General features: G+C 52.0%; 5 protein-coding genes across 6 annotated transcripts; 2 read left to right on the top strand and 3 right to left on the bottom strand.

The window, feature by feature from the left end:
- Positions 1 to 4,806: 4,806 nt before the first annotated feature.
- WDR83OS (WD repeat domain 83 opposite strand) lies at positions 4,807 to 6,177 on the bottom strand. The gene is made up of 4 exons (XM_090289791.1): positions 6,086 to 6,177; positions 5,865 to 5,970; positions 5,283 to 5,380; positions 4,807 to 5,190 (listed from the first exon to the last, which is right to left on the bottom strand). The coding sequence occupies exons 1-4, from the start codon at positions 6,133 to 6,135 to the stop codon at positions 5,124 to 5,126; spliced, it is 321 nt and encodes a 106-aa protein (XP_090145917.1). The 5' UTR covers positions 6,136 to 6,177; the 3' UTR covers positions 4,807 to 5,123.
- A 286-nt stretch (positions 6,178 to 6,463) lies between these two features.
- On the top strand, positions 6,464 to 11,094 carry WDR83 (WD repeat domain 83). Its single transcript, XM_090289790.1, has 9 exons — positions 6,464 to 6,618; positions 6,702 to 6,822; positions 6,904 to 7,009; positions 7,424 to 7,472; positions 7,554 to 7,680; positions 9,275 to 9,342; positions 9,438 to 9,546; positions 9,630 to 9,744; positions 10,794 to 11,094. Exons 1-9 carry the CDS (start codon positions 6,516 to 6,518, stop codon positions 10,941 to 10,943), a joined length of 948 nt encoding a protein of 315 aa, XP_090145916.1. The 5' UTR covers positions 6,464 to 6,515; the 3' UTR covers positions 10,944 to 11,094.
- DHPS (deoxyhypusine synthase) lies at positions 10,982 to 15,339 on the bottom strand. The gene is made up of 9 exons (XM_090289788.1): positions 14,979 to 15,339; positions 13,874 to 14,038; positions 13,516 to 13,637; positions 13,342 to 13,438; positions 13,165 to 13,251; positions 12,529 to 12,634; positions 12,349 to 12,452; positions 11,275 to 11,400; positions 10,982 to 11,191 (listed from the first exon to the last, which is right to left on the bottom strand). The coding sequence occupies exons 1-9, from the start codon at positions 15,183 to 15,185 to the stop codon at positions 11,096 to 11,098; spliced, it is 1,110 nt and encodes a 369-aa protein (XP_090145914.1). The 5' UTR covers positions 15,186 to 15,339; the 3' UTR covers positions 10,982 to 11,095.
- Positions 15,340 to 17,117: 1,778 nt separating this feature from the next.
- GNG14 (G protein subunit gamma 14) lies at positions 17,118 to 18,034 on the top strand. The gene is made up of 3 exons (XM_090289789.1): positions 17,118 to 17,538; positions 17,689 to 17,781; positions 17,862 to 18,034. The coding sequence occupies exons 1-3, from the start codon at positions 17,407 to 17,409 to the stop codon at positions 17,985 to 17,987; spliced, it is 351 nt and encodes a 116-aa protein (XP_090145915.1). The 5' UTR covers positions 17,118 to 17,406; the 3' UTR covers positions 17,988 to 18,034.
- A 572-nt stretch (positions 18,035 to 18,606) lies between these two features.
- On the bottom strand, positions 18,607 to 24,012 carry FBXW9 (F-box and WD repeat domain containing 9). Of its 2 annotated transcripts, XM_090289786.1 has the most exons (10): positions 23,509 to 24,007; positions 22,181 to 22,320; positions 21,974 to 22,102; positions 20,831 to 20,943; positions 20,651 to 20,742; positions 19,629 to 19,777; positions 19,434 to 19,547; positions 19,216 to 19,305; positions 19,066 to 19,131; positions 18,607 to 18,983 (listed from the first exon to the last, which is right to left on the bottom strand). In XM_090289786.1, the coding sequence occupies exons 1-10, from the start codon at positions 23,915 to 23,917 to the stop codon at positions 18,909 to 18,911; spliced, it is 1,377 nt and encodes a 458-aa protein (XP_090145912.1). In that variant the 5' UTR covers positions 23,918 to 24,007; the 3' UTR covers positions 18,607 to 18,908. The 2 variants fall into 2 exon arrangements, with proteins under 2 accessions (XP_090145912.1, XP_090145911.1); XM_090289785.1 differs by having other exon boundaries at positions 18,915 to 19,131; positions 23,509 to 24,012.
- Between the last annotated feature and the right edge of the window lie 282 nt (positions 24,013 to 24,294).

Here is a 24,294-nt window from a genome sequence, read left to right as displayed (position 1 = left end):
TATGCATCCATGAACAGCCTGTCTTCATGGATCCTGACTGTATTAGGATAACAGGTCCCATGGGAGGCTGAGCAGTTCCTTCCCTACCAGGGGCGTGAAGTAACCGAACCAGTATAACATCTCATCAGATTCTAGTAAATGGTCTGTGCTCCAGGGACAATACAGTCTGGTGCTCTCAGTATCATGGCCCCACTGGTCCATGGCAAGCATCAGGACTATTACTGTGTCTTTTGTTCCTCCCACCTTTACAATATTGGTTGCCTCATTTGAGTTCCCAGCCTGGCATATGGAGCAATAGGCCCCACAGGTTGGTCATCTCAGTGTATTAACAATTGGGAAAGCAACTTCATACACCTGGCCAAAGTAGGTTTTCCAGCTAGTAATTTTATCTATTTAGGACACCATTTTTCTGTTCTACCAACCCAGCTGCCTGTGGGTTATATGGGAGATGGAACCTATATTCAATAACTGTTTTGACCCAGTCATTGTATTTTAAGGGAAGCCCTGCCTCCTTAATGATGCACTATCCTATTTGGGCACTATCACACCTACTCTTCCGGTGTACCCTATCTGCAGTGTCAATTGATGGGTCAGTTTCTAAAGCATGTACTTTTGCCAAGGCATCTGCTTCCTGGTTACCTGGAGGTGCAGATGCCTTATGGGCAGGGGCATGGAAGACACCATGGTATTCCCCAGGTTCTTGTAAGCGAACCCAAATATCTTTCCACCTCTCTCGTCCCCATAAAGATTTATTCATAATCATCCACCCCTCCATTTCCGATGTCCAAGCCATAAAGTCAATCTCTTTAAAACGGCCCAAATGTCAGTACAATGGCCAAGGTTCATGTGTGATCACCAACTGCACATCTCTTAATTCAGCCCATTGACTATCATGGTTTGTTCTTGTTTCTATCCAGAATAGTTCAAGTGAATGGCAACTGCAGTCCAGGTAGACAAATTACCCTAGCTAGAGCTATTAGTATACCAAGTGTCAGCCAGAATCTCCTCTATTTCTTCTTTGCAGGTTAGAGGGACCAACCCAGGGATGAGAGCAGGAGCATGCGAAAGGTCTATATATATTTAACACAGCCTAATATTTGCAGCATCTCTAGAAACAAAGTGCTATTTGACTGAGTACTCCTCTGCTGGAGGTAGGCATGCCACTTAGTCAGCATTCAAGTCTGAGCCATGGCAGAATCAAATTGGTGGATCATGCTGTCTATTCATCCTATCTGTTCCCTTGATGGGAAGGGAAGTTCTTTCTGTAACTGGCTACTCTTTGGTAAGAGGCTCCACTTTCTACTTGCAGGAGCGCTGTATACACTGCCAATCACTACTGTTCTATCAAGGTGTATCTGATTTCTTCCCCCTTCCACAACTAGGACCAAAATCCAAAGGGCACGCACTTCTTTTGCTGTTTTTGCCCATGCCTTCTAGGGTTATTGAAATATCTGATTCAAACAGCGATATGGCCTGGGAGACTCCAAGGGCTTGAATCTGTTGGACCAGTATTTTTGCTTTCTCAAAGGCAGCTTGTTGTTTGACTCCCCAGTCCCATATATGGCCCTTCTTAAGTAGGCAATATCATGGGCAAAGTATAGGTGCTAAGTGAAGTATAAATGTTCACCAGTACCCCCAAATTCTCACAAAAGGCTCTTCCACATTTTTTGGTATTGGATAGGCTTGTAACTTGTCTATGACAGCCTCAGGGACAACGTAGGTCTTACGTGACCATACGACTCTAAGGACTTTACTGCAGTGCCCAGACCTGGAATTTTCTGCATATCCACTGTCCATCCCCTCTGCTGTAAATGGTCCAGTAAAGCCTGCAAGGTTTTCTGCAGCAGAGGCAAACCTTCACGTGTTAGCATTGTCATCAACATAATAAGCCCCCTTCACAGAGAGCAGGAAGGACAATAGTGACAGGTCCTGAGACAATGGCATATCATGGGGCTATGTAAATAGCTTGAGGGAGCACGTGGAAGGTATATACCCCAAGTGGGAAACACCTTTTCTAACAGATTCTTTGTTACTGTGAGGGCATCAGCCTTGTGGCAGGAAAGGCTTCAACCCATCCAGAAAATATATACACAACAAGAACATATTAATAACCTATACTAAGCAGCAGCTGAATAAAGTCCAGCTTAAATGCCCTATAAAACATGAAGGGATGCAAAAAAATGGGGCTTGCCAGGGAGCCTGGAAGAACCAAGCAGCCATCTTGGATTTCCCATAGCCACCGCTATTTTACAATTATTGTTTGACCATCTTAATTTCCCTGAGGAGCAGATAACTGCCATGTTACAAGGACATCAAGATGGCAAATTAATGGCACTGAGGGATCATCTTTGCAGAAGCAGAAGGGACTTTCATCGACATGTGCAACAATCATTATAATTTAATTTTTTTGCCATTGACTTTTTATGAAGTCAGCTAGGGCATTTCAAAAAAACATTTTGATAAAACAGAGCCTTTCTAGGCAGAAAACTTGTTACAATATCTCACCAGAAGCAAACCCACCATCCAAGAAAACTTTGTCCATTTAACAGAAAGAGAACCAAATTCTAATTTTCATCATCTTACTTTTGATGTTTAAACACTTAATTAAATCTATACTAAGTTTGACAACACATTAAATTTTTTTCCAAAAAATTTCTTTTTCACAAACCTTCTACAATTACTGCTAAAGGTTTCACCTAAAAAACTTTTATTCTACTTAAATCCATTTGATTTATTAGGTCCTTTTTTTCTTACTTTATTTTTTTATTTTTAGAGAGAGGGGAAAGAGGGAAAACAAGAGGAAAATATAAATGTGAGAGCAAACATTGATCAGCTGCCTCCCATTTGTCAAACCCACAACCCAGGCATGTGCTCTGACCTGGAACCAAAGCAGCAACCCTTCCCTTTGCTGAATGGCTCCCAACTGAGCCACACCAGTAAAACCTAATTCATTAGTTTAGGTTTTTGTTTTTATTTTTTTAGATTTTATTTATTTTCAGAGTGAAGGGAAGGCAGGGAGAAAGAGAGGGAGAGAAACATTGATTGGTTGTCTCTCACACGCCCCCAACTGGGGACCTGGCCCACAACCCAGGCATGTGCCCTGACTGGAATTGAACCGCGGCATTTTGGTTCTCAAACCGGCACTCAATCCAGAGCCACACCAGTCTGGGCTGATTTATTAGTTCCTAACAATATTTAGGTTACCCACAAAACTTCCAAGAGATTTTAGACAAAATCAGCCCATATTTTTTTTATTCAGCCCATATTCTGTTAATATTTTTGCTGACAAATTTATAACCCTAGATTAAATAAAGGCATCAAATTTAATTCTGATAACTCTAAAGACATGTCTGTTTTAATTAAACCAACACACCTAAACTAGCTTTAATATCAAATATTTTCCCAGATCATTTGATTCTGAAAATTATTTGGGTTAGTTTCTGTATATCTTAAAAATTTTAGAATACCCAATCTTTAGTTCATATAAACATTAAATTCCTTTAAGCCAATTAAACATAGCTCTTTTACAAATCAGCAATACCATTCAGAGATAGAAAATACCACACAAACACAACACACATACAGACACACATGAACATACACATGCAAACAGACCTCATGACTCCTAAAAAAAAATGGTGGGATCTTTTCAAAGGGCCTTACTTCCCTCCTCCCCACTACCTTTATCAGCCAGTCCCAAAGCTAACACAGTTCTAGATATTCTAATATCTTTTTCTAGTTTCAGTGCTTCCTCTAATGTTCTAACTCTGTCTTTTGCTTCTAGGTGGGTATCTGTGACCAGCCAAACCATAAGAGGGACCGGCCTACAGTTGCAGTCATAAACTTTTCTGCCTTGTTGCAGTGCAGTTCCTTAAACATGTACATGAAAACAGCCAGCATTTCCAGAGCATCCTTGTATTCATGTTTCAGTCCACATGTATCTAACATACAGGCCACCCCTCCCCACATAGAGGTCAACAAGCCGGGCTGATCCCTTTCCCAAAGCCCATTTCTTTGGTCTCCTGGTTGGCTTGCCAATTTTTAGTACATGCATACCCAGGGAAAAGCCCCAAGATAGAAAATCTACCTCCATATGCAGCAGAGGGTGGGTAAAGACTGCACTCTGGTAATTAAATAGTTTATTTGGGGAAGCTGACATAGAGGTGTGTCCTGGGTGGCTGCAAGTTGAAATCAATCCCCATGACTCTTGGCAGGTGCCAAAGAACTGCATAGAGTAAAGGGGTGAATAGTCATACATACTAGTACATGAATGCTACCAGGTATGGGAATTTACTTCACATGTTTGACCAAGTCAGGACAACCTTTTCAAGGAACCAGCACATAGCAGGAGGCAAGGAAGGAGTGTTGATTTGTGTCAGAATAAACATCAAATATAATCAGACAGTTTCTAAGGGGGTTTTACAGTAAGCAATCTCCCCCTTCCAGCCCAGGTCCTGCTCTTGGATCCAGCAACAGTCAAGTCTCTCCTCCACAGCAGGGGAGGACTCAATCCTTCATGCCTTTCTTATTCCCTATCAGTCCATCCAGTTCATTGGCATTATCTCATTCCTTTGATAAAAAATCAAGGCCCAGATTCCTCAGGCTAGCAAGGCCACCTGCTGAATTGTCAGTAGGTGGGGGTCACTGTCTTATCCCCAGCAGCTCACTTAAGGCAGGAGGTTTGTGAATAAGCAAGTGAACCACCAAAAGGCTCCAGACTGGGGCCTCACCCCAGGCCTAAGTAAGTAAAGAAACTGAAGCCCTTCTAGGAGAGCACCCGCAATGCACAGAAGGAGAAGCTTCAAAGAACAGCCAGAATGCAAAATTTTATTAACTGGTTTCAACAAGAAAATGAATGGATACACCTAGAAACATGGACAGCATCTCCTCCAGCAGCAGGCAGGGTATGGAAGGCAGGAGGAGTAGGCCCAGCATATTCCCTTCTCTGCCCCAGCAGAAGTGGGACTGCAGGGAAAGGTCCAGGTTCCTACTATCCAGCTGTGGACCCTGTGACTACCTCACCCAGGAAAGCCCAGAACAGTCAGCAGCTGAGGGTAGGAGGCTGATCAACCCTGGAGGGAAGTGTATAGAGGGGCCCAGGATGTGACCCCTCTAGGCTGACATCACCAAGGGGGTGTCATGGGCTGAGGGTTCTGCAGATACGACATCACCACGGCAGAAATGGACAGCCTGAGACCGGAGAGAGGTGTCAGTCAGGACAGGTAGGTTTGGGTCCTCCCTCCCCTTATCAGGAGTCCCTCCTTCTCTAGGCCCAGCCTCACATGAAGCTACTCATCATTTGTTTAGTGTCCTCAGAGCTCCGGGAGTTGGCAAAGCTGATGAAGGAGCAGTAGACAGCAACCCAAGCACACCACTTCAGCTGGGGAAAGGTAGGTGGATAGATGAGTTAGGTCAGTGGAAGACAAGGGGCATTCCCAGGCATGGGTTCCAATCCACTGGTTCCAACTGGTGCAGCTTGAACTTTGTCCCTCGGCCCCCAGGAGTCCCTCAGTCCCACCTACCCAGAACCTACTCCAGGTATAGTCTCTGGCCCTATTCCTTGGCCTGTGCCTCTAACCTCACCATGTGCCCTCAGGCCTAAGAAGACTCCTAGTCTTTGACATACCCCATCATGCTAAGGACCCCACCCTTTTTCCACTCTCCCTTCCAAGTTGCTCTAGAGTCTGGCGCCACCCTCACACCAACCTCCCACATACCCACCCTGACCCGGATCCCTGGTTTCCCTCACGGTTCTGCCTTTCTTGGTCCAACCTCACCCCAGCCCCGCCCCCTCAGTCCGGCCTCGCTTTATTCCGAATCCGCCCCCGGCCTCGTTGTCCGCGGAGATAAGCAGCCCTGCCCACCTTGAGCATGAGGCCGCACATGCTGAAGATCATGCCGAGCAAGTTCATGTAGTCCGGCGTCGGGTCGTCCAAGGCCGGGTTACACTCGCTCGGCGGAGGCTTGTACCTGCGGCAGGATCGAGGGTCAGAGGCACCAGTGTCCCGCCCCCAGGATGGACAAGCTCTTCCCTGGGTTCTGATCCACAACCCTAACCCCTTTCCCATGACGCTGGGGTCCTCACCTCAGCACTTTATTCGGCCTCCGTGGGTCAGACATATTGTTCGTGGACATAACGAGTCACAGATCGCGCCTCTTCCGCTACGGGATTTGCCCCTTCCGGCGTCGAAACGGAGGGTGATTTTTTGCAGTGACACCCGCAGCCCTCGCGCTTCTGTTCTAAGCAGCGGGGGGCCAGGACTCCTCCAGTCAAAAGATAATTAAAAGAATCCAATAATGTTTATTGAAAGCAGAAAGTTGGGGAATAAAGCTTGAAGCTAGTGTCAGTCTTCAGTATTCCCAACGTTATGTCCGAAAAGCCTAAACTGTGATCCTGAAAGTGGGAAACAGGAAGTAGTCCACGGAGGACAATAATAGGGTTACACCCGAGCGAGTGAGGCTCGGAAACCTTAGTACCGACTGATACAAGGCAGCGAAGAAGGGATTCCAGAGCAATGTCTTTCCCAGAGCCAAAGCCGCGGGGCCCGGAGCTGCCGCAGAAACGGTTGAAGACGCTGGACTGCGGGCAGGGAGCAGTGCGAGCCGTGCGCTTTAATGGTGAGCACCCTCATCTTCATTCCGAGTCTGCCTTGCGCCTCCTGAGGTCAGCGACCCAGTAACCCCCGTCCGGTGTTCCCCAGTGGATGGCAATTACTGCCTGACTTGCGGCAGCGACAAGACCCTGAAGCTGTGGAACCCGCTGCGGGGGACGCTGCTGCGGACATACAGCGGCCACGGCTACGAGGTGCTGGACGCGGCCGGGTGAGCCGGGGCCAGGCCGGGATCGGGACATTCAGACGGGGATCGCCGGTCGACGCTGACCTTCCCTCCTCTGCCCTCTAGCTCCTTTGACAATAGCAGTCTCTGCTCCGGCGGGGGTGACAAGGCGGTGGTGCTGTGGGATGTGGCATCGGGGCAGGTCGTGCGTAAATTCCGGGGCCACGCAGGGGTGAGTACAAGCAAGAAGAGCCCTCATTAGAGCATGGATGGCCGAAGGGACTGCTTTAGCACGTAGATGATTTTAGGTACTACCTACGTTACAGCGCATTCACCAAGCCCCGTCTTTGCAGTACCCTCGAAACCTTTAACCTCTCCTACCCCTAGCTTTTGTCTTCACTTGTATCTGCACTGGGAACCCTGCCATTACCCCAATTCTCTAAAGTGCAGCCTTCGGTATGCCCAACATTATCTCCAAAAAGCCTAAACTGTGAACCTGAAAGTGGGAAACAGGAAGCAGTCCACGGAGAACAATAATAAGGTTACACCCAAGCAAGCAAGGCTCAGAAACCTTAGTACCGACCGATGTAAGGCAGTGAGGAAGGGAACCCGGAGTAATGTCTAAGTGGCAGTTCCTGTTTCTCAGAAAGTGAACACGGTGCAGTTTAATGAAGAGGCCACGGTCATCCTGTCCGGTGAGTGTGGTGCCTAGGTAGGGGAGCCCACAGTGCTGCCTCTGCTCCCCAAACCTGACCTCTTTCACTTCGGCCTCACAGGCTCTATTGATTCCACTATCCGCTGCTGGGACTGCCGCTCTCGGAGGCCTGACCCAGTGCAGAAGCTGGACGAAGCCAGGGATGGTGTATCCAGTGTGAAGGTGTCAGACCATGAGGTTCTGGCAGGGTGAGTGGAGCCAGGACATTGCCCCACCCCAGGTGCCACTGGGGATCATAGCTGTCTCTATGCTTAGATTGAAGTCTGCTCTCACTGTGGCACCCAAGGCTGCTGACTTCTCATTTTCATTAATTCCCACCCTTATTTCAAGTAAATAATGCCAAGCATGCTCCCACACCAGGAGCTTTGCAATTACTCTTCCTCTGCCTAGACTGCCCTTCTACTATTTATTCCAAGTGTATTTATGTACCTCCTAAAGGCCACTCTTTTCAGCCAATGAGCAGTATAGCAATGATAAGTCAGGGAAATAATAAAGAATCCCTGTCCTCATAGGGTTGGTATTCTAGCTGCAGAAGACAGTTAAAAAAAAAAAAAAGGTCCCATGCAGGGCTGCTCAAGTGTTGCCACAACCCAAGGGAGTGCCATTCCCACCGCAGGGGAAGTTTAGGCTGCCCAGCCTATTGACTGGCCTTGTTCCCACACATCTCCCCTTGGACCCCACAAGGTTGGCTCCTTCTTGTCCTTCAAGTCCCAGTTCAGATGTCACCTCCTTGGGGAAGCCTTCGTAGATTACCCTCAGTAAGTGAGGCTCCAGAAATTTCTCCTGGCTTGGTTGAAGCTATGTCCCAAGCCCACCCTTCCCACTATAACATCTAGCCCAGAGAGGATGCTCACTACATATCAGAAACATGGAGTGGTTCCTGATTGGTCTGAATCTCAAAGCCAGTGCCTTAGAATTCCACTCATGAATTCACTTAAATCCTGTTTTCTGTGGCCAGCCCTGAGAGGGAGTACGACAGTGAGGGACGCATAGGAAGGGCAGGCTCAGCTGTGCCTTTAGGGCCCTGGCCATGTAGAAGGGTTTGGGAACACCAAGGTTACCCAGAGTCATGTGTAGGCAAAAGTCACAAGCCCTCTGCCCGGGGGCCTGCAAGCGGGCCCCCCTGCCCAGGTGTCCTGTGACCTCAGCTTGCAAGAACTTGCAAACAGTCTTGCCGGCGCCAGCAGCTGCACGCGGCTCCTGGTGGCTGAGTCACGGAATCCAGGGAACAAAGAGGGCTGAAGACCTAAGCCTCCTTTCCCATTGTAATAACGTTGAAGGGTACAGACCCTTAGACCCTTACTCACACACGATTCTTGGGAACAAAGAAGCTTGAAGATTAGTGTCTCCTCTACCCTAGCAACTATATTGGATGTGGAAAAGACCCTTGGACCTTTGTGATTTACCGCTTTGCTCTGTAGCTCTAGAGGTTAATGTTTATCCCTCTTAGTGGGATCACGTAAGCCCTTTAGTTCTGTAGCTCTATAGGTTAATGTTTATCCCTTTTAGTGAGAAGAATGTTTGTTACCATGTAAGCCTTTTTAGTTTCCATTTAGTTTTACTTTATAAAAAAAATAACTTTTTCTGCAAGCCAATAAAAAGGAACAGAGGGCTGTGAACCATTGCTAATGGATGGAAAGGGCCACAGTCCTCCGTGCGTAATTGGCCATGTTAATCCTGCTGGCTGGACTTAATCTCAGCGTCCCTGACCATATTCAACACTACAGCCATGTACCCACTGACCCCAGCTGAGGCTTCAGCTGAATCCACCCTTTCTTACAGCTCTGTGGATGGCCGGCTGAGGCGCTATGACCTGAGGACAGGGCAGCTCTTCTCAGACTACGTGGGCAGTGAGTGTGGCTAGACTGTAGGGCAGGCAGGGGAAGCAGGGGCAGCAAAGAGGGCCCCAGCCTCACCTGCCTGCCCACCCCTCTCCTCCTCCCAGGTCCCATCACTTGCACCTGCTTCAGCCGGGATGGGCAGTGCACCCTGGTGTCCAGCTTGGACTCCACACTGAGACTTCTAGACAAGGACACAGGGGAGCTGCTAGGGGAGTGAGTACTTGGGGATTGTGGGGCCCCTCCCCCCACCTCTGTCCTTGGTAAGTCCCAAGCCTGCTGATTCCATCCATCCCCAGGTACACGGGCCATAAGAACCAGGAGTACAAGCTGGACTGCTGCCTAAGCGAACGTGACACACATGTAGTCAGCTGCTCCGAGGACGGGAAGGTGTTCTTCTGGGACCTGGTGGAGGTGAGCCTCCCCACCTCCACACTGTACCAGGGCACCTGCCCTGTCCCTACTTTGTCCTTACCTTAGTCACTCCCAGACCTGAAGAAGGGAGTGCTGTTAGAACCAGGGGCTGGAAAGAGTGAGAGGACAAAAAGGGTATTCCTGGCAAAGGAAACGGTGTATGCTAAGGCTTGGAGGCGTGGCACACATTGGTCAGGAAATAGAAGCACCTCACAATGGCAGTGGCAGCAGCAGGATCCAGGTCAGACGGGGGCCACCGGTGCCAGGCTGCCCCACTGTGACTGACCCTGAGGGAGGGGGAGCCAATGATGGCTTCTGACCCTAGGGGAAATGAGGCTATAGTTATTCTGGAAACCTGAGCCCCGTCCTGATGTGTCCCAGCCTGGTGGTGGCATTGGGCTGAGAGCACACTGGCTGGGCTTAGTGGAGTCAGGGCTGGAGAGCCTCATGGAAGGAGATATGGGTGCTGGGGCTTGTTGGCCAGGGTAGGTAAGTTCACTAAGAAGATGGAGGGAACTAAGGGACCCTGGGGACTTGAGAGGCCAGGGAATTAAGAAAGCACCAACATTCTGCCTACTTCTTGAGGGTCCAGTAGACCGGAGGTCACAATGAAGGGAAGGCACATGAAGGGACATTTCGGGGTCAAAAGAGGAACCATAGCCTGCTTCAGAAACTGTATATGTGGATCTGTGTCTGCAGGCTGATGAATGAAGTGCAAGCACTGACATTGCCAAGTGTTCAGGGTAGATCCCCTGTGGCAGCGGAGAGACGGAAGCTGAAAGCCAGACATAACAGGCTCAGAGCAAGGTGGGGCCATGAAGATGGAAAGAATGGGTGGCCTCTGGACATAGTCTAAAGGCAAAACCAAAAGGATTTACTAATAACAGGACGCGAGGTGTAAAAAAAGACTCCCAAGGGTTTGGCCTGAGCACCTGGAAGGATGAGCCACTGAGGGGCTTATTTTGGGGCTGACTAGGTTTATAGTGACTAGAAAGCCACCAGAAATGGGGGATGGGGAGCTTGCTGCTAACTTCCCCCTTGTTCCACAGGGTGTCCTGGCGCTGGCCTTGCAGGTGGGTCCTGGTGTGGTGCAGTCACTGACCTACCACCCAACAGAGCCCTGCCTGTTGACCGCCATGGGGGGCAGCATCCATTACTGGCGGGAAGAGGCCTATGAAGCTGAGGGTGGTACAGCTTGAAGGCAGGGAACCCACCACCACCGAGGACACACACAGACTCTGGACCACTGAGACCATTTATTCTAGAAGTGCTATGGACCAAAGAATGGAGGAGGGGCTGGGTCTGCAAACTAATAAATAGTGGGGACGGCCCTCCCTGGGGCCACAGCTATTCAGTCTTTGTTCTTCTCATACATGAAGGCATCTATCTTCTGGGCAAAGGTTTCAGCCACGAGCAGGGGGAAGACCAGGGAGGCATCAGCACAAACCTGCAGAGGGGACCCAGGTAACCATGGGGCTTAAAGCTGCAGCTTGGGAGACCCTGCACCCCAGCCAGTTAGCTGGCCCTCACCTTGACAGGTTGTGCATCCACCCTGATCTTGCCCCAAGAGACAGCTTCATCTGGCGGGGCACCAGAGTCGGAGCCATCAAATTCCTGGGCTGTGTTGATGTAGACAGCATAGTCAGCCCCATTCCGCTGTGGGAAAGGGCAGGGAAGGCAGTCAGCCAGTCACAGGAAAAACACACGCACACACACCCACACAGTCAGCCAGCCACAGGAAAAACACACACAACACAGCCAGTCATAGGAAACACACACACGCACAGCCAGCCAGTCACAGGACACACACACACACACACACACACACACGGCACTGCAGCTAAAGAAGCTGAGCCATGTGGACACAGGACACACACACACACGCACACAGCACTGCAGCTAAAGAAGCTGAGCCATGTGTCCTAGATGAAGGAGGGCCTTTTGGGGGCCCCTCCCTGCAAGGGAGGGGTCCTACATCAAAACCTGGGCAGAGTGAGGGGTTGGACGGTTACTGGGGAAATAACAGGCAGTGTTGCCCCAGACTCACCTCCTAAGTAGAAACAATCCTCCCACATCTGCCCACCAACTCTTATCTTCAGATCTCTGAACCCAACCACCTCTCCCCTATCTTGGTATCCATCCTGGTCCTGGCCCCATTCGTTCCCCCTAAGGCCACTAGAGGGCGCTGGTGAGCGCCTGAGCCCTCAGGACCCTGCAAGTTTGTCTGCCACCTATTCACCTTACCTTCCACTCTCCCCTTCATAGGCATTCTAGCTGTTCCTTATTTCAGGCACCTCAGAGCCTTTGCACTGGCTGTTCCCTCTGCTGGGAACACTTCCTCAAGACAACCACATGGCTCAAAGGAAGCATCTACTCATAGGTCACATTCCCCAGAAAAGCTTCCCTTTTTTGAAGTGCCCCTTTTTACTGCCATCTTGTCATCCCTCATTTTTCTCCATAGCAATGACTGCCACCTAACTTGCTGTCTGTCTCCCATGACTAAAACATCATTCCCAGGAAGGCCTGTCTAGCACATGGCTGTGACCTAGCACACAGACATATCTGCATGGCAGGCCTAAGTGCCACCCCCACATCCCCACTCACCATGAGGTTGGCATTTGCGATGTGGTGCTTGATCACACCTCCGCCCAGGATGATCATGCCAGAGCGTTTGGCAAAAATGGCCTGGGTGTTGATGAGCCTCAGGTCTAGGGAAGAGCACTGTGGTCAGGCCCTGGACCCAGCCAGCCCTCTTCCCCCACTCCTCTGGCCCCAGCACCTCACCCTCCACGATGTCCAGGACCAGGCCCGGGTTCTTGTAGGAATGGAAAAAGATCATGTCACCCAGCGAACCATCTGTGAGCGCTGGGCTCAATACAGGGATGTGGTTCTGAGGGAGGGCAGGATAGGACAGTGGCAGGAGTCAGAGCCTGGTGAGGGTAGCCTGGTCCTCATTCTGGCAGCATTTCCTCTGCCTGACTTTAGACAGGGTGTTTAACTTTTCTGGGCTTCAGTTTCCTTTATTGTAAAGTGACAGTAACAACAGTACCTCCCTCATAGGTGAGAGCATATGTAGGAAAACCCACACAAAACACTTAGGACCATGCCTGGCATATAAAGAATGGTAGCTCCTGTTATTTTTCCAATTGCTGGATCTCACTGCGTCTGAGGAGCAGGGGACCCTACAACAGGCCCCAGGGGGTTTGTTAAACACTGCCGTAACTGCTCCCAGGTGGTCTAGTAGTAAAGCCAGGATATGAGGAGTATACTGAAAAGCTGTGTGCCTCAGATAAACTGCCTAACCTGTGTCTGAAACTCCTTATTTAAGAGTGCAGATGATGAGAACAGCACTGACTCCCAGGTGACTGTGAAGATGAAACAAGTTAACACGGGCATCTTTGCCCCCACCCAACCCCTCACCTTCTGGGCCCAGTAATACACTGATTCTGGGTTGTTGATCTCCTTGCCGAGCCGGGCGATCATCTTGGAAGGTGTCCATTTCACACCCTAGGAGGGGATATCAGCTTCAGCCAGCAGCGCTCTCCCTGATTGCCACCATACTGGCACCCCCCCCCCCCCAGAATGATTGAGCCCCACCTCTGTGTTCTGCTCCAGCACCATCTGGTCCAGAATGGGCATAAGCCAGTCCTCAAACTTGCAGTAATTGTCATTGGGCACCAGCAGGTTCCCAATCCTGGGGACAGGAAACAGGCATCAAGCCTCAGGACTCTTAGCCCAGCTCCCCTACCCAACACCACTCAGCCCCCCAACCTGTTAATCCCGTTCTCACGTAGCTCCTTCCCCCTGAGGCTGAACTCGCCCAGGTACGTGGGTGCCAGGCACTTGATGAGATCCTCCTCCACACCCCCAGCCGTAGTCACCAAGACATCCACCTGCAGCCACAGGAAGTGAAGTTGGCCCAGAAGGGGGAGGGTCCTACCCTCAGTGAGCAGGACTCCTAACTCCCAACCCACATCTAGTAACCTTGAAGGAAGCTCTGCTGCAAACAAAACACATTCCTGTTCCTCTGCTTAAAACTGACCTGTATCTCTATCTTACTAAAGTTACCAATAATCTTATTGCCCTGAGACCCAGAGAGGCTGAAGCCATAGCTCCATCAGCTCCCCACCATGTTGTGCTGCACGAGATAACGGATGGTCTCACGGATGCCCGAACTGATGAGGTTGGACGTGTAGCCCAGGAAAATGGTGCAGCCAGTGAGTGGGCGATGGCTCTGGGTCAGGTCTGTGTGCTGGTCTTCATCCTGCGGCAGAGGCTCCAGCTTCTTTTCTATCTACGGGTAAGGGTGGGGTCAAATTAACCTCTGGACCAGTAGTTCTCAACCTTCCTAATGCTGCGACCCTTTAATACAATTCCTGATGTTGTGGTGACCCCCAACCATAAAATTATTTTCGTTGCTACTTCATAACTGTAATTTTGCTACTGTTATGAATCATAATGTAAATACCTGATATGCAGGACGTATTCTCATTGTTACAAATTGAACATAATTAAAGCATAATGATTAATCACAAAAACAATATGTAATTATGTGTTTTCCGATGGTCTCAGGCGATCCCTGTGAAAGGGTCGTTCGACCCCCAAAGGGGTCGCGACCCACAGGTTAAGAACCGCTGCTCTGGACCCAAACTCGAGCCCAAGTACCCCAGTGGCTTTCAGACTCAGATTCCGCCCCAGACCCTGCCCACTCAGGAAACGGGTACAACTTCTACCTGGAATCAGTGAAGGGAGCCCCCCCGGTGCAGCCTCCGTCCCTCTTACAGCTCAGTTCTCAGGGTACACGCTCACGCTTTGCCCCCTTGGGAACCAAACAGCATCTCCTTTGCAGGATCCAGTCCCCTTCCCACTAGGAATACCAAATCCAAGGCCCGGGCCCTAACTTAGGCTCTTCTTCCAGTTCCTCCCTCAGTGGCACGGTCTAGTCCCAGCTTCGCCCATTCCACAATACACACATAACCCATAACCTGCCCCCTACCTAAAATCAATCCCCACCCCTTCTTGATACTAGAATGTCGCTGCTGGAGGGGCAACTTCCCCTCCCCAACACAGAAACTCCCGGAGCGGGTGAGCTCCACCTCCCTCCGGCTATTGGACCAACCCAGCCAAGGACACGCCTCTCCTCCCAGGGAAGCCCTGCCCTTCCAAGTACTGTACCGCGTTGGTGCTACTAGAGGTCACGCCCCCTGCACCCAGGAAGTCCCGCCTCGGCTCACCATAGCGTTGACTTGGTGCACAGCGCGCCCGAAGTTGGTAGCCTGGAAACCAGTGGTGCCGAAGGCTTGCAGCAACGAGTGGTAGTCCACGCCACGGTTGAAGTCGTAGCCCCGAACCTGAGCGCTCTCGGACGGCAGCGCCGAGCTGTGCTTTAACACAGCAGCCAGGGCCGCCGCGGGCGCCTCCCCTTCGGAAGGTCCCTCCATGCTCCTGCGACCGTGCTGTCAGATCAGAGCAGCCCCAACCCAGGCCTCCAGTGTCCTCGAAATCCTGTAAACCCTGGTACTTCTCTACGAAAGCGCAGGAACCAGGAATCGGAAAACACTGCGGAAGATAGGCCGGAAGTTGTTCTAGTCACATGACCCTCTTCGATGTCCGTAGTCCAGGGCGTGGCCAGTTTCGAAATACGGCAGCTCCTTGGAGCCATTATTCTTTTTCGCGTGTTCGCTGCACCACAAGAGCCCTACTTTTATTGCCGCCTACTGGAGACCTACCGCGTAGAGGGCACTTGTCCATTGATTTCTGTCTCCTAGCGGGAGAGAATGGCTTTTAAGACGTCGCCTTTGGACAGAATTCGAGTTATCAGGAACTGTCAAGAGAGTTTCTGCCACTAAACATCTCTCATCAAATTGAATATTGATTCTTCTCCGTGCCTAGCAAGTCTCCGGAGCTTCCATATGCTGCATAACCCTCTGTTCTTCCCCCGGCAGCCTCAGCTGTCATCTCTGGGAAGCCTTCCCTGACCTTCCTCTGGGTAAAGCATCTCCTCTGGGATCCGGGGCTGACATCTCTTTCCTTCCAGCAAGACTGTGAGACCCTCAAAGGTGTTATCTCAGGGGACCCCATTAATCACTCATTCTACATTTACGGAGTCTCTACTGTACACATAGGGCTGTCTGTGCTGGGTGCAGATTTAGCAGTGAACAAGATGAGGACTGTGCCCTCCACGAGCCCACAATTTGGGGAGAAAGTTGTTTTTATTTAGTATTATTATTATTATGTACTTTTAGAAACGGGAAGGGAAGGACAGAAACATCAATGTGATTGAATCAGTTGCCTCTCACACGCTCCCAACCGGGGACCGGCCCGCAACCCTTTTGTCGTCTTTCATAGCACTTCATACATTTTGTTTGCTGTTGTTTGTCTAACTAGAACGGCAGTTCCCTGAGGGCAAGATTTTGTCTGGTTTCACTGCCGATCTCCTTACACTGAGCAATGCTGAACACATACTGGGGTCTCAGCAAAGATAATTAATGAATGAATGAATGAAACAAACACACAGAAGGGCACCAGCGTGATCCATGAGGAATGAAGGAGAGGTTGATAAACGCATTCAGAGTAAGCAGAAGGTACCAGACCAGGCAGGGCCCTGTAGTAAGGGGGTGGGTTTTATTCTAAGATGCTGAGAAACCTCTAGAGTTTTAAAAAGGAAGTGAGAGACTACACATAAGAGTAACTGTCTTAACCATTTTTAGCATATAGGTCAGTAGCATCAAGCACATTCATACTGTTGTGCAACCATCACCACCATTCATCTCCAGAATGTTATCTTCCCAAACTCTGTCCCTATCAAACACCAGCTCTCCAACCCTCTCCCCCAGCCCCTGCCATCCACCATTTTACTTTTTGCCTCTATGAATTTGACTCCTCTAGGGACCTCACGTGAATGGAATCATAAATGTGTCCTTTTGTGACTGGCTTATTTCACTCATCATAATCTGATTTATTTTTAACAGTTCCCACTGCCTTGCAAATAGGGGCAGTGGCTGTTGGAGGGCAGGGAAGATCAGGGTGGAGGCAACTGCACTGGTCCAAGTGAGCAAAGATGGGGTGGGACCCATGTGGGGTGGAGAGAAGTGACCAGATTGAGGACCTAATTTGAAGGTTGATTGGCTGGCTCTTAGGAAAGGATTAGATGTGAGGATACTGGAAAAAGGAGGAATAAAGGAGTCTGAGACTTGGGCCAGGGCAATTGGGTGAATGATGGTGAAGGAGGCAGAAGGTCAGGGGGAAAGGCAATCTAGAGTCCAACTTTGGCCAAGTTAGGTGAGAGACACCAGAGATGGGTAGGTTGGACCAAGAAGGCCAGAGGGTCCTCAAGTGGATCTGAAGTCAGGGAAGGGGCTGGGATGGGTCAAAGGAAGCGATCGGCATAAGCACGTGGACTGAGTCATCCATGCTGTGGATCTCCAGGAGGTGAATGTAGACAGAGAAGAGAGGCAGGGCTGCACCCAAGCCTGGGGGACACTGCACACTGGGGGACAGAGGCTGGCAAAGGAGGGTGTTGGGGCTTGTTAACAGGGGATCAAGCAAGTCGGTGAGAGGCCAGGGCCCCACACTCCTCCAGGGCACCCACTGGGCCTTCTGAGGCAGGGAACCCCTTAGCTAAGGCAGCTGGTGCTGCTGTCACTGGTGACATTTCACTCCATGAGAGTCCTGCCTTCAAAGTCTCTGCAGGGGTTGAGGAAGAGAGGGTTGGAGAGGCCAGGCAGTGGGGGAGGGAGGCAAAGGAAGGCTGCAGAAGGAGACGCCAGGAGTCTGCCAGAGTCCTCAGTCGAGGTATGTGGTTCTGATAAGTGGGGGGAGCATCCACCCCCATCCCACAGTCCCCAGGGCACATGAGAGGAGGTGCAGGGACCCTCAGGTGGCCCTAGGACTCCAGGTCTGGAGTTCAGCCTGCTGCCTATGGCCCTGCTCACCCTCCCCCAGATGTCTGGAAAGGTAGCCATTGGCAGCGACATCGGGCAGGCCCGCCGGGCCGTGGAGCAGCTGAGGATGGAGGCTGGCATTGACCGAATGAAGGTGAGGCTGGGGGCAGATGGGAACGTCTGGGGGAGGGGCAGAGGGACAGCCAGGGTTTGGCTGACTGGGCTGGCCTACAGGTGTCCAAAGCAGCCTCTGACCTGCTGCAGTTCTGCATGGAGCAGGCCAAGAGCGACCCATTCCTGGTGGGCATCCCTGCTGCCACCAACCCCTTCAAGGAGAAGAAGCCTTGTGCCATCCTCTGATACTGGCCTCAAGGACCCCTCAATAAATATGAAGTAAATGCTCCTCAGTACTTAGTGGGCTACAATGGGGGGGAAAGGGGAGCTGTGGGCTGGCAGGGGTACCTGGCCCAGCCTCCCTCCGTGGCTCACTCCAGGGTCATTGCCACAGGGACACACACACCCTGTACTCTGGATGGAAGGAAGAGCACACACCTCTCTCACCCCTCCCTGCCCCAAACCTGTGGGCACCTTAGCAGATCCCCTCTCCCTCTGCACAAACACATATAAGGATAGTCCCTCTGTATACGCCAATGCATATCACACCCATATACATCACACGTCACACACACACACAGGTGTCATCATACAGACAGGTGTCCACATCCTCCAGAATCTCCCTCTTCCTCACATGCACACACAGGCGTGCAGACAGTCACGGACCAGGTCACAGTAATACACACTGCCAGCCAGCCTGCCTCCCCAGGAACACACAGACACATGTGGTCCTAGGAATGCACTCAAGTAGGCAGATGTGCACCCAGACATACACAGCAGATGCCCTCACTGAGGCTTCCATGCAGCATACCCCAGACACACGCACACGCCCAGCACCCTAGCCCCAAGTAGGCACCACTCCGGGTCACAGCACCAGCATTTCAGGTTTATTTCCCCTCCATTCCGGAGGGAAAGCAGGCATCCAAACTTTAAACAGGATCTGAGGGCGGGCAGCAGCCCCCTGGGTGGACTGGCACACCAACTTCCCCTTCCCTGGCGTGGGGTCCAGACCAGGGACCCCACCTGACAGTGGCCAGGAGTCCTTGTGCCCCAGGCCTGTGGGACACAGCAGGGGCAGCACCAGCAAAGGGGAGGGCCCCCCAAGAACAGAGGCCTTGGTCCAACCTGCTGGCTGGCAGATCCACATCCACACCCACGTCTGCCTGCTCAGGCCTGCAGCCTCCAGACTTCCAACGACAGGCCCCCAGAGGCGGCCACCACCAGGTTGCCCTCAGCACAGATCTGGGCAGGGACATGAAGACTCAGTGGTCCTCTGGGCAGCCAGTAGGGCATGCAGGGCAGGGCATGTGGGGTAGGGCCTTACCCCATTCAACACATTGTGATGGCTTCGGGTGCAGATGGTCCTTGGTGGATCTGTGGGTACTTGCACCTAGTGAGGGGTAATAGGCAAAGGTCAAGAGGTGTGCTCCCAGCCACTGGGGTGGGATAGGAGGGGTCTGTCCTGGGACCTCACCCGGATGGTCTTATCAGTGGATGTGGTGTACAAGGACCCCAGCGAGTGTTTGATCCCTGTGATCTGAGACCTGTGGCCCACATCAAAGGACTGCAAGAAGGAGGGACAGGTGACACTCAGGCCAGGCTCTCCTAAGGCCAGCCACTCCCGCCACTGAAGGTCTAGGAGTAGGCAGGAGGCCCAGGAAGGATGGGACACGGGCAAGGGCTCTGGCAGACCCGGACAAGCTGGAAGCAGCCATCCTGGTTGGCGAAGACGTGCAGCAGACCCTGGTTGTCACCAGCCCAGAGCTGGGGCTCTTGGTAGGACATGCAGAGCAGGTAGGAGTCCAGCTGTGGAAGGGACAGGGGTGGAGCAGCTCAGGCTGGGACATGCCACAGCCCTGGTCCCTCAGGACCCTGGGGAGGGCTCACCTGCAGCCGCTGCAGGACACTGTTGGCCCGGCGATCGAACACCACTAGTGTGTGGTCTTCACTGCCCGAGATGATGTGCCTGTCATCGGCCAGCAACGCCAGCACCGCACTCGAGTGCAGCCGCCGGCTCTTCAGCAGTGCCGGGCCCACTTTGTGGGCAATGGGCCGGGAGAAGGAGCCATCAGAGCCCCTCAAAGGGCTCCCAGCCCACCTTAGGATCCAGGGCCTCTGTTGTCTGTGGCAAAAGCCTCTGTTGGCTTCCCTCCCCACCCCTCAACTTACAAGTGACCCTATCTCTCCTCTCCTGCCCCAACTCAATCAGGCCTCCCAGGACACCAGGCCTCTACCCCACCCCACCCCTACTCCTGTCCCATCTCCCTCCCCCTGTCCCATCTGCTCTCAGTACAGAGCAGACAGGCAAGTCCCAACATAAAATGCCAACCAATGCCTCCCCCCACCTCCTCTCTTCTCTGCCTGGCCCTTCAATTAAACAAAATAAGAATAAAAATAAATAAACAATAGAAAAGGCTTATGTGCCAGGCAATGTTTGTTCTAGGCATTTTATATAAACTAACATTTAATCAACCAAAGTTCTTATCATCTCCAATTAACCCTATGGAGCTGGATTTATTATCCAAATTTTACAGATAGAGAAACTGAGGTTCAAGCTTGACTGGGTACATACAGCTAGGAAGTAGGAGGGCCAGGTTTCTCGGGGGCTGTCTGCCACCCTCGAATTCTGGCTCAGAGGCCCCTCCTCTGCATGTCTTCTATGTCCCTCACCTATCTAGATGGAGGTACAGCTTCCTCCGCCCACCCTACCCCCTGCCAAAAGTCCCTTTGTTGCCCCCAGCACAGCACAGGCCACTCTGGGTGGTTACCATCTCCTTATGTGACTGTCACCCCAGCCAGGCTGTGAAGCCCAAGTGCCTTCTTCCCCAGCATGACTCTGGGATCCGCCCACCTCCCCATCCCACCTGCGCAGGCAGCCCTGCTCTTTCCAATTCAGGCCCTTGGCCCACCTCTGGGGTCGTAGACTGTCACCTTCTTGTCATAAGTGCCAGTCACCAGGATGTCAGGCTGGTAGGAAAGGCACAGCACAGCTGCCTTGCCCCTAGGGATACATGGAGCATGAGGTTGGGATGTGGCCAGGCAGGGCCCTGTCCCGCCCTCCCAGCCCCCCTCCCCAGGACCCCTCACACTTTATCTCGCCAAACTGCTGCCCATCAGCTGCTATGTCCCAGAGCTTCACCGTGCTGTCCCAGGAACCAGAGCACACTCGGTGGTCCAACGCTGCCAGTGACCACACCCAACCCTGTAGGACCAGACCCACATGACAGGCCTCATTTCACAGATTACTAAACTGAGCTTTAGAGGAGGGAGATAACCAACCCAAGAACCCGAGCAAGTCAGCACCATATACAGATTAGAGCTTAAGTCTGTAGGTCTGTCTGACTGCAGCCTCTGGAACATGCCTACCCCCAACCCAACAATACTCCTAAATCAAGTCCCATGGAGACTCAGAACCAGCAATGGTTTGAGGGCACATGACAATGTGATTAAGAACGGAGCTAAGTTGGTTGAAGCATTGTCCCAACACATCAAGGTTGTGGGTTCAATCCCTGGTCAGGACACATACAACAGAATCAACCAACGAATGCATAAATAAGCAGAACAACAAATCAACATTTCTCATCTCCCCCGCCCCCCCCCACACACACAACTTTATTCTCTCTCTAAAAATCAATTTTTTAAAAAGTCCCTATCTCAGGAGATAATAAGCACAGATTGACTTATTCCTCACAAACTCTCTGAGAATATTATAAGGTATCCTGTTCTACAAATGAGGAAACTGAGGGCACAGAGAAGTTGAGTTTCTCACCCAAGGTTACACAGCCAGGAAGTAGAAGAGTGGGGATTTGAACCTAATGGCCTGGCTCTAAGACCAAGCTCTTGGCCACCAGCCTAGACCACCTCACTGACTGGTGGAGGTGCCTCTCCAGGGCCACTTCACACAAGATGAAAGTCATGCTCAGAGCTACCTCATCCCCCAGGGCAGCCTCCTAACACCTTGTCCTGGGCCTCTCAAGGCATCCTGACATCTGTTGAGCACCTGCTATGTATCCAAATCTGAGTGAAGCTCTTAATACCTGTTCGTTTCATTCATCCTCATCCTAACTGACCACTGGACAGAAGTAGAAACTGAGGCCCAGAGAAGTCATACCTCACCTAAAAATCACACTAACGATAGCAGAGTAAGATTTTAATCTTTGAGATCTGGTGCCAATACTTGCACCCTTAGTCATGAGCACCCTACCCAGGCCTCATGCTTTCTACATCCTCACCTTGTGGGTGCTGTTCTTCTGGGTGCCCAGGGCCTTGACTAGAACCCGGCTGGGTTCCACCCCAAGCTGCCGCAGGTCCCACAGGTTGACATTTCGATCTCGGGAGCCTGACAGACAGAGTGTCCCACCCTGGGAGGGGAGTGAGATAATATTGTTGGGGTCACACTGACCCACTCCTGCCTGGCCCCTCACCAAACCCCATCTCACCTGGAGCAGCAGCACTGAGTCAATGGAGGCAAAGTGCCCATCAGCCAGGCAGAAGTACTCAGCCCAGCGCCCATCCTCTGCCCAGCGTGATAAGTGCTGCTCCAGCTCAATGCAGGCCGCCGGCCAGTCAAAGTCATCCTCTGTGGGGGACCACAAGCACGGTCTCTGGTGGGTGGGAAACCTGCTACCTGCACCAGCTATCCAAGCCGTCCTTCGGTTCCCAGGGAGCCCAACCAGCACTGGACTTGGAGAAACTCACATCTGGATCCCTCACCCCACCCCAAGGAGGCCCAGGCTCTAGCTTTGGGACCACTGCCCCATCTACCTTTGAAGCAGGTCTAGGACTGCTCCTCATTCCAGTTTCCAGAAACTGGGGAACTGGAGCTTCAAGACCACCTCCCCAGGCCCTCACCCTCAACCCAAGTCTGGGGGACAGCAGCCTCAGAACATTAAGGTTTTTCCTCACCCCTGGCTAAGGTCTGACCTCAATCCCTCAGGCTGGGCACAGGAGCTAGGACTTTCTGCCCTAGCCATCTACACCAGACCCAGGAAACTGTTTCTCAAACTACTATTGATAAACCTGGGAGACTTGTCAAGATGCTGAACCTAAGCCCTAGGTGTAGAGATTCAGTGATATAGATGGAGCCCAAGCTATTCAGGAGAGACCCATCACTTCGAGATCACCAAGATGTCTTATCCCCCAGAGACTAATGACCGCAGGGGCAAGGGGAAGGACACAAGGCCCTGCCTAAGACCCCAGGCTAGACTCTGGGCTTGAGGATATGTGATTTGCTGGTATCAGGGATCACAACCTCTAAACCCTATCTCAGGCTCAAGAGTTGTAGGCTCTGGACCTGAGTCACTGCCTCATGCCCACCTAGGTCAGGACTCTAGAGGTGAGGGGCTTTGGCATCACCAGTTGCCGCCTCAGCATCTAGACCCAGAACCTGAGGATTCTTCGGTTTACTCTGAGCCCCAAGCAGATTCCAACAGCTTGAGACTTTCAAGGCCCTGTGTTAACCCAAGGCAGGGGTCAGGGCCTTTGTATCACCACCAGAACCCAAGCCTGAGGATCACTGGATTCTCAGTTCATGGGACCCCAGACCCCCACAGCTTCAGGATCCTCCCTCCCTCCAACAAATGTCTACCTCCACATGCTCCACTAAAATTTCAGGGACTTTGTTACCACCAGTAATTACCTCAGGCTCCACCCTAGTCAGGACAGCCAGGAAGTCTGCTCTAGGGGCTGTGCTCACAGCACCCTAGACACCCCTTCCCCCACCCTAAGTCTGACCTGGGCGAGCTACCCTGGTCCCCGGCGTGCGCACCTTCCACCACTGGATAAGGTGCGCGTACGCGGCGCTGCGCGCGTAGTCTCCAGGTGACATGGTCACGCACAAGGTCGCGCAGCGCGAGGCACACACGAGGCAGGACGTGGAGCACGAGGCGAGCGTCCAGGTAGGCGCAGATCTCGAGCAACAGCTCCGGGGGAAGGTTCAGCAGGCCCGGGACCCCTATGGCCGGGCCCTGGGACGCGGCCCGAGGCTCCAGGGTGCCAGGGGACGCGGCGGGTACGGACAGAGGAGGGGCGCGCAGGGGCGCCAGACCGAGTTTCGGCGGACTGAGCACGCGGGCCACGTAAGCCTCAGCCTGCGCGTCCGGGTCGGGCTCCGGCTCCAGGTCCGAGTCATCTTCCCAGGCACTGGGATCGTCGCGGGGCCCTGGGGGCAGCTCCATGGCGACCGAGTGGGCGCGGCCGTCCGTCTCGTCTGCTTCGGGCCCCGCGTCCTGTCTCCTAGGCAGCGCGAGGGCACTTCCGGCTCTCCCTGATGACGTTATGTGCCGGCGGAAGTAAGCGGCTGAACGGAAACTGGCTAGGTACTGACCGCTGGCTCCCTCCGAGGGTCTCCTTCTTGAGCTGTTTAGGCGTAGGGCTAGTAAATACAGATTCCTGGTTCCTGCCTTTTTAGAAATTTTCATTTTTTTAATCCTCACCCAAGGGTATGTTTACTGACTTTAGAGAGAGGGGAAGGAGAGAAACACTGATGTGAGAAACTTCCTTGTTGCCTCCCCCATGCAGATTGACTTGGGGGGACAGGGATGGAACTTGCAAC

The sequence above is a fragment of the Furipterus horrens genome, unplaced genomic scaffold (assembly GCF_987537825.1).
Source record: "Furipterus horrens unplaced genomic scaffold, mFurHor1.1.pri manual_scaffold_10, whole genome shotgun sequence".
NCBI lineage: Eukaryota > Metazoa > Chordata > Mammalia > Chiroptera > Furipteridae > Furipterus > Furipterus horrens.
This window is presented reverse-complemented; position numbering and strand designations above follow the sequence as displayed.